The 11,731-nt window shown below is 55.7% G+C and overlaps 1 protein-coding gene across 1 annotated transcript in view; it reads left to right on the plus strand.

Moving 5' to 3' along the window:
- Positions 1-11,433, plus strand: part of LOC142474993 (ER lumen protein-retaining receptor 3-like) — a 17,821-nt gene extending 6,388 nt beyond the window's left edge. The window contains exons 2-4 of the mRNA XM_075581091.1: positions 6,590-6,780; positions 9,343-9,595; positions 11,026-11,433. Of these exons, the coding sequence (XP_075437206.1) occupies positions 6,590-6,780; positions 9,343-9,595; positions 11,026-11,066 (485 nt within the window). The 3' untranslated portion in view covers positions 11,067-11,433. The remainder of the gene's footprint in view (positions 1-6,589; positions 6,781-9,342; positions 9,596-11,025) is intronic.
- The last annotated feature ends 298 nt before the right edge of the window (positions 11,434-11,731 follow it).

The following is an 11,731-nucleotide window of genomic DNA, read 5'->3' on the forward strand; positions in this document are numbered from 1 at the left end:
GGGGGGGAGGAAAGGAGAGGAGGGAAGGGGGGGGGAGGAAAGGAGAGGAGGGAAGGGGGGGGAGGAAAGGAGAGGAGGGAAGGGGGGGGGGAGGAGAGGAGGGGAGGGGGGGGGGAGGAAAGGAGAGGAGGGGAGGGGGGGGGAGGAAAGGAGAGGAGGGGAGGGGGGGGGGAGGAAAGGAGGGGGGGGGGGAGGAAAGGAGGGGGGGGGAGGAAAGGAGAGGAGGGAAGGGGGGGGGAGGAAAGGAGAGGAGGGGAGGGGGGGGAGGAAAGGAGCAGGAGGGGAGGGGGGGGGGGAGGAAAGGAGAGGAGAGGGGAGGGGGGGGGAGGAAAGGAGAGGAGGGGAGGGGGGGGGAGGAAAGGAGGGGAGAGGGGGGAGGAAAGGAGAGGAGGGGAGGGGGGGGGAGGAAAGGAGGGGAGGGGGGGGGAGGAAAGGAGAGGAGGGGAGGGGGGGGGGGAGGAAAGGAGGGGAGGGGGGGGGAGGAAAGGAGAGGGGAGGGGGGGGGGGGAAAGGAGAGGAGAGGAGGGGGGGAGAAAAGGAGAGGAGGGAGGGGGGGGGAGAAAAGGAGGGGAGGGGGGGGAGGAAAGGAGGGGAGGGGGGGGAGAAAGGAGGGGAGGGGGGGGGAGGAAAGGAGGGGAGGGGGGAGGAAAGGAGGGGAGGGGGGGGAGGAAAGGAGGGGAGGGGGGGGGAGGAAAGGAGGGGAGGGGGGAGGAAAGGAGGGGGGAGGAAGGAGGGAGGGGGGAGGAAGGAAGGAGGGAGGGGGGGGGAGGAAAGGAGGGGAGGGGGGAAGAGGGGGGGAGGAAAGGAGGGGAGGGGGGGGGAGGAAAGGAGGGGAGGGGGGGGGAGGAAAGGAGGGGAGGGGGGAGGAAAGGAGGGGAGGGGGGGAGGAAAGGAGGGGAGGGGGGGGAGGAAAGGAGGGGAGGGGGGGGAGGAAAGGAGGGGAGGGGGGGGAGGAGAAGGAGGAAAGGAGGGGGGGGGAGGAAAGGAGGGGGGGGGGAGGAAAGGAGGGGGGGGGAGGAAAGGAGGAGGGGGAGGAAAGGAGGGGGGGGGAGGAAAAGAGGGTGGGGGGGAGGAAAGGAGGGTGGGGGGGAGGAAGGAGAGGGGGGAGGAAAGGAGGGGGGGGGGAGGAAGGAGGGGGGGGGAGGAAAGGAGGGGGGGAGGGAGGAAAGGAGAGGAGGGGGGGGAGGGGAGGGAGGAAAGGAGAGGAGGGGGGGGAGGAAAGGAGGGGAGGAGAGGAGGGGGGGAGGAAAGGAGGGGGAGGAAAGGAGGGGAGGAAAGGAGGGGGGGAGGAGGAAAGGAGGGGGGGGAGGGGGGGGGGAGGAAAGGAGGGGAGGAAAGGAGGGGGGGGAGGAAAGGAGGGGGGGGAGGAAAGGAGGGGGGGGGGAGGAAAGGAGAGGGGGGAGGAAAGGAGGGGGGAGAGGGAGGGAGGGAGAGGAAAGAGGAGGGAGAGGAAGGAGGGAGAGGGAGGAGTGAGAGGAAGGAGGGGGGAGAGGGAGGGAGTGAGAGGAAAGGAGGGGGGATGAGGGAGGGAGAGGAAAGGAGGGGGGAGAGGAAGGAGGGAGAGGAAAGGAGGGGGGGGAGGAAAGGAGGGAGAGGGGAGGAAAGGAGGGGAGGAAAGGAGGGGAGGAAAGGAGGGGAGGAAAGGAGGGGGGGGAGGAAAGGAGGGGGGGGGGAGGAAAGGAGGGAGGGGGGGAGGAAAGGAGGGGGGGGAGGGGGGGGGGGAGGAAAGGAGGGGAGGAAAGGAGGGGGGGGAGGAAAGGAGGGGGGGGAGGAAAGGAGGGGGGGGGAGGAAAGGAGGGGGGAGGGAGGAAAGGAGAGGGGGAGGAAAGGAGGGGGGAGAGGGAGGGAGGGAGAGGAAAGAGGAGGGAGAGGAAGGGAGGAGAGGGAGGGAGTGAGAGGAAAGGAGGGGGGAGAGGGAGGGAGTGAGAGGAAAGGAGGGGGGATGAGGGAGGGAGAGGAAAGGAGGGGGGAGAAGGAAGGAGGGAGAGGAAAGGAGGGGGGGAGGAAAGGAGGGGGGAGGAAAGGAGGGGGAGGAAAGGAGGGGAGGAAAGGAGGGGGGGGAGGAAAGGAGGGGGGGGGAGGAAAGGAGGGGGGGGGAGGAAAGGAGAGGGGGGAGGAAAGGAGGGGGGGGGAAAGGAGGGGGGAGAGGGAGGAGGGAGAGGAAAGAGGAGGGAGAGGAAGGGAGGGAGAGGGAGGGAGTGAGAGGAAGGAGGGGGAGAGGGAGGAGAGGAAAGGAGGGGGGATGAGGAGAGGAGAGGAAAGGAGGGGGGGAGAAGGAAGGAGGGAGAGGAAAGGAGGGGGAGAGGGAGGGAGGGAGAGGAAAGGAGGGGGGAGAGGGAGGGGGGAGAGGAGGGAGGGGGGAGAGGCAGGGAGGGGGGAGAGGGAGGGAGGGGAAAGGAGGAGGGAGAGGAAAGAGGAGGGAGAGGAAAGGAGGGGGGGGAGGGGGGGGGAGGAAAGGAGGGGAGGGAGGGGGGAGAGGGAGGGAGGGGGGAGAGGCAGGGAGGGGGGGGAGAGGGAGGGAGGGGAAAGGAGGAGGGAGAGGAAAGAGGAGGGAGAGGAAGGGAGGGAGAGGAAGGAGGGGGAGAGGAAAGGAGGGGGAGAGGGAGGGAGGGAGAGGAAAGGAGGGGGAGAGGGAGGGAGGGAGAGGAAAGGAGGGGAGAGGGAGGGAGGGAGAGGAAAGGAGGGGGGAGAGGGAGGGGGAGGGTGGAGGGAGAGGAAAGGAGGGGGAGAGGGAGGGAGGGAGAGGAAAGAGGAGGGAGAGGGAGGGAGAGGAAAGGAGGGGGAGAGGGAGGGAGGGAGAGGAAAGAGGAGGGAGAGGAAGGGAGGGAGATGAAAGGAGGGGGAGAGGGAGGGAGGGAGAGGAAAGGAAGGGGAGAGGGAGGGAGAGGAAAGAGGAGGGAGAGGGAGGGAGGGAGAGGAAAGAAGAGGGAGAGGAAGGGAGGGAGAGGAAAGGAGGGGGAGGGAGGGAGGGAGAGGAAAGGAGGGGGAGGGAGGGAGAGGAAAGGAGGGGGAGGGAGAGGAAAGGAGTGGGAGGGAGGGAGATGAAAGGAGGGAGAGGGAGGGAGAGGAAAGGAGGGGGGGAAAGGAGGGGGGGTAGGAAGGGAGAGGGGGGAAGGAGGGGGAGGGAGGAGGAAGGGTGGGGGGAGGAGGAAGGAGGGGGAGGAAGGAGGGGGGGGAGAAAGGAGGGGGGATGAAGGAGGGGGAGGGGAGAGGAAGGAGGGGGGTGGAGGATGGAGGGGGAGAAAAGGTAGGGGGAGGGGGAGAAAAGGAGGGGGAGGGGGAGAAAAGGAGGGGGAGAAAAGGTGGGGGGAGGGGGAGAAAAGGAGGGGGAGGGGGAGAAAAGGAGGGGGAGAAAAGGAGGGGGAGAAAGGGAGGGGGAGGGAGGAAGGAGGGAGGTGAGGTAGGAAGGAGGGGGAGGGAGGGGGAGGAAAGGAGGGGGAGGGAGGGAGGGAGAGGAAAGGAGGGGGAGGGAGGGAGAGGAAAGGAGTGGGAGGAGGGAAAGGAAAGGAGGGGGGGGTAGGAAGGGAGAGGGGGGGAAGGAGGGGGGGAAGGAGGGGGAGGCGGAGGAGGAGGGAGGAGGAAGGGTGGGGGGGAGGAGGAAGGAGGGGGGGAGGAAGGAGGGGGGATGAAGGAGGGGGAGGGGAGAGGAAGGAGGGGAGGAGGGGGGAGGAGGATGGAGGGGGAGGAAAGGTGGGGGGAGGGGGAGAAAAGGAGGGGGAGGGGGAGAAAAGGAGGGGGAGAAAAGGAGGGGGAGGGAGGGGAAGGGGGAGGTAGGAAGGAGGGGGAGGGAGGGGGAGGAAAGGAGGAGGGAGGGAGGGGGAGGAAAGGAGGGATGGGGAGGAAAGGAGGGGGGGAGGAAAGGAGGGGGAGAGGGGGAGGAAAAGAGAGGGAGAGGGGGAGGAAAGGAGGGGGAGGAAAGGAGGGGGAGGAAAGGAGGGGGGAGGGGGAGGAAAGGAGGGGGGAGGGGGAGGAAAGGAGGGGGAGGGGGAGGAAAGGAAGGGGAGGGGGAGGAAAGGAGGGGGAGAAAAGGAGGGGGAGGGGAAGGAAAGGAGGGGGAGAAAAGGAGGGGGAGGGAGGAGTAAGGAGGGTTAGGGGGGAGGGGGAGGAAAGGAGGAGGAGGGGGGAGGGGGAGGGAGGGGGGAGGGGGGAGGGAGGGGGGAGGAATGAGGGGAGAGGGGAGGGAGGGGGGGAGGGAATAGGGGAGGGAGGAAGGAAGAGAGGAGGAGTGGGGGGAAGGGGGAGAGGAGGAGTGGGGGGAAGGGGGAGAGGAGGAGTGGGGGGAAGGGGGAGAGGAGGAGTGGGGGGAAGGGGGAAAGGAGGGGTGGGGGAAGGGGGAGAGAGAGGGGAGTTGGGGAAGGGGGAGAGAGAGGGGAGTTGGGGGAGACAGGAGAGAGAGGGGAGAGTTGGGGGAAGGGGGAGAGAGAGGGGAGTTGGGGGAGACAGGAGAGAGAGGGGAGTTGGGGGAGAGATAGGGGAGTTGGGGGAAGGAGGAGAGAGAGGGGAGTTGGGGGAAGGGGGAGAGAGAGGGGAGTTGGGGGAAGGAAGAGCGGGGAGTGGGGGAAAGGGAGAGAGGGAGGAGTGACGGGAAGGGAGAGAGAGGGGAGTTGGGGGAAGGGTGAGAGAGAGGGGAGTTGGGGGAAGGAGGAGGGAGGGGAGTTAAGGGAGGGGAGTTGGGGGAAGGAGAGAGGGGAGTTGGGGGAGAGAGAGAGGAGTTGGGGGAAGGAGTAGAGAGAGGGAGTTGAGGGGAGTGGGGGAAAGGGAGAGAGGGAGGAGTGACGGGAAGGGAGAGAGGGAGGAGGGGAGAGGGGAGGGAGGAGTGGGGGGAACAGAGAGAGGAGTGGGGGGGAAGGGGGAGAGACGGGGAAGGGGGAGTGAGGGGGAAGGGGGAGAGAGGGGGGAAGAGAGAGGGGAGTGGGGGGAAGAGAGAGGGGAGTGCAAGGAAGGGATAGGGGGGAGTGGGTGGAAGAGAGAGGGGAGTGGGGGGAAGGGAGAGAGGGGAGTGGGGGGAAGGGAGAGAGGGGAGTGGGGGAAGGGAGAGAGGGGAGTGGGGGAAGGGAGAGAGGGGAGTGGGGGAAAGGAGAGGGGAGTGGGGGAAGGGAGAGGGGAGGGGGAGAAGGAGGAGTGGGGGAAGGGGAGAGGGAGGAGTGGGGGAAGGGGACAGGGAGGGAGAGAGCAGAGGAGATGGAGGGAGAGATGGAGGAGGGAAAGGGAAGGAGGACGGTGAGGGGAAGAGAGGCCGAGAAAGGGAGGAGTGTGAGATTAGAGGGAGAGAAATTTTAGGAAAGCAAGGGAAAGAATGGATGAGTGTGGGGGGGGAGGAGTGTGAGAAGAGAAAGCAGGGGAATGTAAGGGAGAGAAAGGAGAGAGATGAGATGATATTGTGCATTAAAAAAAGAGTGGGGGTGATGGAAAGAAAGAGCTGGAAGAAAGTGTCAGAGAGGCACCACAGAATAGGAAAAAGAGAGAACAAGACAGTAAATAAAAAAGAACTGCAAGAAAGGGACAGGATGTAGTTTGCAAACACCATGGGATTTAGATGACCTTTCTCCGCTGCAATCCAGTGAACTCAAACTGTAATGTGAAAGTCACTCAAATACGCACAGACCAAACTTATCCGAAGCAACATGCGCACACACAGCGCTATAATGAGAATACATTTAGCATTTGTATCCTTCTCCTGATTGTTTAAAAACTGGTGTTAAGGGAAACCCCACACGTAGCATTGAACCCCTGGAATGGTAGAGAGATGGGTAGGGTAATGCTTTGCACGGTATACCTGTGCTAGATGCAAAGCATTGTATTACATGCTCTGCACTAGGTTAGAAGTTAAGACCACGGTTAATTTGCTCCATCTCTTATTGCAGCAAAATGACTAGTTTTACCAGTTATGGATGCAAAAAATAGAAAAATCTTGTACACACAATAAAGGATTATACAAATCCAACAACTTATCTGCTGGCCGGTGCTCTTATCTCAGGGCCTCTGCAAAGATCCAAGTTCTGTAGATTATTGTCCCATAACCCAGTAGTTCCCAACTCCAGTCCTCAAGGACCCTAACAGTCCAGGTTTTAAGGCAGTCCTCACATTAGCACAGGTGACCCAATCTTTTTTACCGAACCACCTGTTCCCAAGCAGGGATGTCCTTGAGGACTGGAGCTGGTAACCTCTGCCATAACCGATGTTATGGCTGCTCACAGGAAGCCTTTCTCAGGGTAGTAGTTACTGCCTTGCGAGTAGCCGAAACGTTGGTTATGGCCCAATAAAGAGGTGTTTTGACGAGTGTCCGAGCGCCCATCACTTTTCCTTTATTAGCAGGTATGGTCTCAGGCAGTGGGATTCCGAAGAGTAAAAGTTAGTGCAATGAAGTAGAGCAGAGGTGGCCAACACCAGTCCTCAAGGGCCACCACCAGATCAGGCTTACAGGATATCCTTGCTTCAGCACAGGTGGCTTAGTCAACGGCTCAGTCAATGACTGAGCCACTGATTGAGTCATTTGTTGTAAAGCAAGGATATCCTTAATACCTCACCTGTTGGTGGCCCTTGAGGACTGGCGTTGGCTTCCCCTGAGCTAGGGGATGGTAAAATTCAGGATGGCCACCAACACCTCTCGCCCACACCCAGGTCATTTTCTTGCTCTGCGCATATGTCACGGTTTATCTAATCTATGGGAAGTTCCGCAAGTCCAACGATGGAGAAAATGACACCTTCCGACTGGAGTTCCTCCTGGTGCCAGTTATAGGACTGTCCTTTCTGGAAAACTATGAATTTACACCCCTGGAGGTGAGTGAGAGGCTGGATCTTCACAAAAATGTCAAGTACTCTAAATATTGTTTTTCCAATTAGGATTTTACAAGAAAAGTTTCACATAGGAGATCACTTGGGTTGCAAGTGACCAAAGCAGGGATTGAACACACACTATTCCCACTCCTCTTCACCAGAAGCTTAGAGGTTTCCCTTTGTAATCTGGAACTTCTGACTTTAGTGCTTCTCTCATCTATTAGCTAGAAGAATTGGGAACAAAATTATGAACAACCTAGAAAAATGATGATCCAGAACATGGTTATTCCAGAGAAGTTGGTAGATAATCAAACAGATTAATGTGTTAATTGGTGTATATGGATTTTTGCACCATATTTAGAACCTTTGTTTTTGTATCCCTGCGATTCTTGCACTTAATGAAGATCTAGAATAAATCACAAAGTTCTAGGTCTCTATAACAATAAAATGATGGGCTTAGACTGTAAATTCCAACCTGAAGTTCTCTCCCTGCTGTTCTATAAATTATGGTGTTGTTCAACATTCCTTTGAACCTGTGTAATGGGAGTTTTTATCCTGGCACAAACTCACATCCAGAAAGTATAATGCAATCCAAATATTGACAGGCACAACTGGTGTGTGACCACACACAGAGGAGAACAATACAGCAACAATCCACCTGGAAAAGCTCTGCCTTCACCACAAATTCACCTCTATCTTGGTCACCATTCTTAAAGCTTCTTCTTTAAGAAAACACAAAAGGGGGGAGGGGGTGGATTGAGAAATAAATATACAAAATAAACAATCCAACGCACACATTACATTCACAATGTAGCTAAAACCAGTCCTTTTTTTCCTCCGCAATATAACAAAGATACGCCCATTTCCCAGTAACTCTACTGCTAAAACTCTGACACAGACCCTCATTCTCTCCCGTCTTGATTACTGTAACCTCCTGCTGTCCGGCCTTCCTGCCTCTCACCAGTCCCCCCTACAATCTATCCTAAACGCTGCTGCCAGAATTATTCTACTCTTTCCTAAATCTGTCTCAGCGCCTCCCCTGCTGAAATCCCTCTCCTGGCTTCCTTTCAAATCTCATATCACACATTCAATTCTCCTCCTCACTTTTAAGGCTTTACACTCATCTGCCCCTCCTTACATCTCATCCTAATATCTCACTATACACCCTCTGCCCCTCCTTACATCTTACCCTAATAATATCTCACTATAACCCTCCTCTGCCCCTCCTTACATCTCACCCCAATATCTCACTATATACCCCTCTACCCCTCCTTACATCTCACAATAATATCTCACTATATACCCCTCTGCCCCTCCTTACATCTCACCTTACACTCTCACTGTACCCTCCTCTGCCCCTCCTTACATCTCATCCTAATATCTCACTCCTCTGCCCCTCTTTAAACCTCACCCTAATCTCTCACTATACCCTCCTCTGCCCTTCCTTACACCTCACCCTAATCTCTCACTGTACCCTCCTCTGCCCCTCCTTACATCTCACCCTAATATCTCACTATACACTCCTCTGCCCCTCCTAACATCTCACCCTAATATCTCACTATACACTCCTCTGCCCCTCCTTACATCTCACCCTAATATCTCACTGTACCCTCCTCTGCTCCTCCTTACATCTCACCCTAATATCTCACTATATCCTCCTCTGCCCCTCCTTACATCTCACCCTAATATCTCACTATACCCTCCTGTGCCCCTACACACACAATAACTGGGGGGAAAGGGGAGGGAGGTGGAATAAACCCCGCTCAGTCGGTGGCATATGAGAGTAGAGACTGGAGTGGTGCTATCAGGGACAAAGGGTAAACTGGAAAACAAGGAAAAGAATCCCAAGGGGATGCACTAACTTATAAGGAACTCAAAAATAAATACATTTTAATGATATCAAAGCAAACTACTAATTAAAACATAAGTGGAAAGGCACATGTTTGTCACAGCTATTCAGCTATTCTTTTACACACACACACACACACACACACACACACACACACACACACACACACACACACACACACACACACACACACACACACACACACACACACACACACACACACACACACACACACACACACACACACACACACACAATGCTGCTGACCCCATTCAGGCATTAGAAGCTAAAAAAAAAGGCATATTAATATAATGTTTATTGACTAAATCTGCAGGACTGTCACCGCGCCCAGGATACTGGTGGTAGCTTGTCCCCTATACCTCTTAGAGCACGGATGGGCAACTCCAATCCTCAGGGGCCACCACCAGGTCAAGTTTACAGGATATCCCTGCTGCAGCACAGGTGGCTCAATCAGTGGCTCAGTTGAAGACTGCACCACCTGTGCTGAAGCAGCGATATCCTGAAAACCTAACGGTTGCCCCTGAGGATTGGAGTTGTCCACCCCTGTCTGAGAGTGTGACCTTATCTCCAGCACCGCTATGACATTGTGACGATTACCTCTCTGACAATATTACCTAGTCCCCAATACCTCTATGACAGTACTGTACGACCTTACCCCCTGCACCTCTATGACACTGTGACCCCCCCCCCCCCAGATCATGTGGACTTTCTCCATTTATCTGGAGTCGGTGGCCATCCTGCCGCAACTCTTCATGATCAGCAAGACGGGGGAAGCCGAGTCCATCACCACTCACTACCTCTTCTTCTTGGGCCTCTACCGCCTGCTCTATCTGGCCAACTGGATCTGGCGCTACCACACCGAGAGCTTCTATGACCAGATTGCCGTGGTGTCTGGCGTGGTGCAAACCATCTTCTACTGCGACTTCTTCTACCTCTACGCCACCAAGGGTAAGGACGACAGTTCGATACGGGGCCTGAGGAAGGTGGGAGCAGGCCAGTGTAAGACTGGGGTATCAAGGTCCCACAGGTTCTGGGATCCCATTATAGGGCCATACAGGACAAGAGGGTTTTAATAGTCATGTATACATGCATGTACAGATGCTCTCGTACATGTATGTGTTCATAGATAAAAGAGATGGATAGTACACTGGTACACGGCAGCATGAAGCCCATTTTGGCGATGAGGCACATGATCGCCAGGACTAGGCTCCCCCGCCTCACCTTTGTCACTGCTTCCTGGGCGTGCTCTGCCCCCTTGTGGCCCCGCCAACCCCACCGCGTCAAGGAGGGATGAGGGGAAGGGGCTGGGGGATTCAAATCCTAGACAGGGGCAGGATATCCAATCCGCTCCCTGCGGCAGCATCGCAGCTCGTGGGGGGCAGGCTGGCCAGTCTGTCCCCGTGCATAGGTGGGGGAGGTAATGGAGCGGCCACCGGCAGGGCGGCAGGAGAAACATGCTGGCGGAGGTGTGGGAACGGATCTGTGTGGTTTGGCCTCTGTGTCCCTCCCCAGCTACAATAATTGGGACGGGGGGCAGAGGCCCCGCTGGTGCCCCCACTGGGTTTAGGGGGCGTGATACCCCCATGGGTCCTTGTGGATCTGGGGGTAAAATAGCTCGGTGGGTGGAGGCCATTGGGGGGGGGGGGGGCGAGGGGGTAAATGCGCTTTAACCTTGCAGCCAGGGCTTTGGTGCAGAAAAGCTCTGTGGTGTCTGGGGGTATGGAGTGGCTAGGGCTCGTGTGAATCCCAGGGGCTCAGTCTCGCTAACGGACTTGATGGGTCTTGCGGGCCATGGTTTGGGTACCATCTGCCTTTACCAGGGTTGGCACTTACCAGGGCCAGGGGTTATTATTTGTTTGAATACGAGCCGTTGCCATTGTACCTCCAGACCTTCATTGTGTGTTTATAGGTGGGTTGCGGGGAGGAGGGTGGCTACCTCGCAGGCTCCAAGGTCATGACACTGCCTTTGATGTGGGTGAACTTGCTTCAATCCCAGTGTCTGCTGCTTGTGATGTAGGGTGGGTCACTTTATTTCCCTGTGCCTCAGGCACCCAAATTATATTGTAAGCTTTACGGGCAGGAATGCTGTGCCTAAAAAACATTGTACTTGCAACACTGTGAATAATTTTAAAGCAATATATATATATATATATTTATATATATATAAATATATATATATAAATTATACACACACACACTCTCTGAGCGGCAGAGTCAAAGTTAAACCGCGCATATCGATCTCTATTCCCCTTCCTGTGCAACAGGGCCATTCCCGCTTAAATCTCCTTTGGTACTTGGGCTCGGCAGTGAAGGGGTTAATACCGGCTCGTACTCCCATGCGCCCTTTCCATGTGATCTGACTGTCTCCCTCTCCGCAGTTCTCCGCGGGAAGAAGCTGAGCCTCCCAATGCCAGTGTAAAGGGGGGGCAGGAACGGGACCCCCCCCCCCCCCCAACCATGAACTTTTCTGGGACAATGCGCTCCTCTTAACCCTGTCCCTGCCGCAGCTCCACCACAACTCTTCCAAACATACGTCCTGTCTTTGGATCTATTATTTGTCAATTTCTGTTATTTTCTCTTTTGGTATTTACGTTTAATAAAATATATTTGGGATACAGAATGGTTTCATACATTCTATTGTAAACTATTTGGGGCAGGGACTCCTTTTCCTATTGTTTTATGTCTGAAGCGCTTATTAATGTGTTATATTATTATGTCACGTGTATTACTGCTGTGAAGCGCTGTGTACCTGGATGGTGATATATAGATAGATAAAAGATAAATATAGATAATAGATAGAGAGAGAGTATATATATATATATATATATATATATATATATATATATATATATATATATATATATATATATATATATATATATATATATATATATGTAGAGGTATCAGTACCGTGTTAGCCGAGCTTCAATAATCAAAAAATAAATAGATGATACCGTTCTGTGGCTAACGAAATGCTTTTATTTGTGCGAGCTTTCGAGGTACACTGATCTCTTCTTCCGGCGATGTGTATATATATAGACATACGTTACCGTTCCAAGGTCTGGTAAAGCAAGAGACAGCACT

Source organism: Ascaphus truei, unplaced genomic scaffold, assembly GCF_040206685.1.
Source record: "Ascaphus truei isolate aAscTru1 unplaced genomic scaffold, aAscTru1.hap1 HAP1_SCAFFOLD_1044, whole genome shotgun sequence".
NCBI classification, from domain to species: Eukaryota; Metazoa; Chordata; class Amphibia; order Anura; family Ascaphidae; genus Ascaphus; species Ascaphus truei.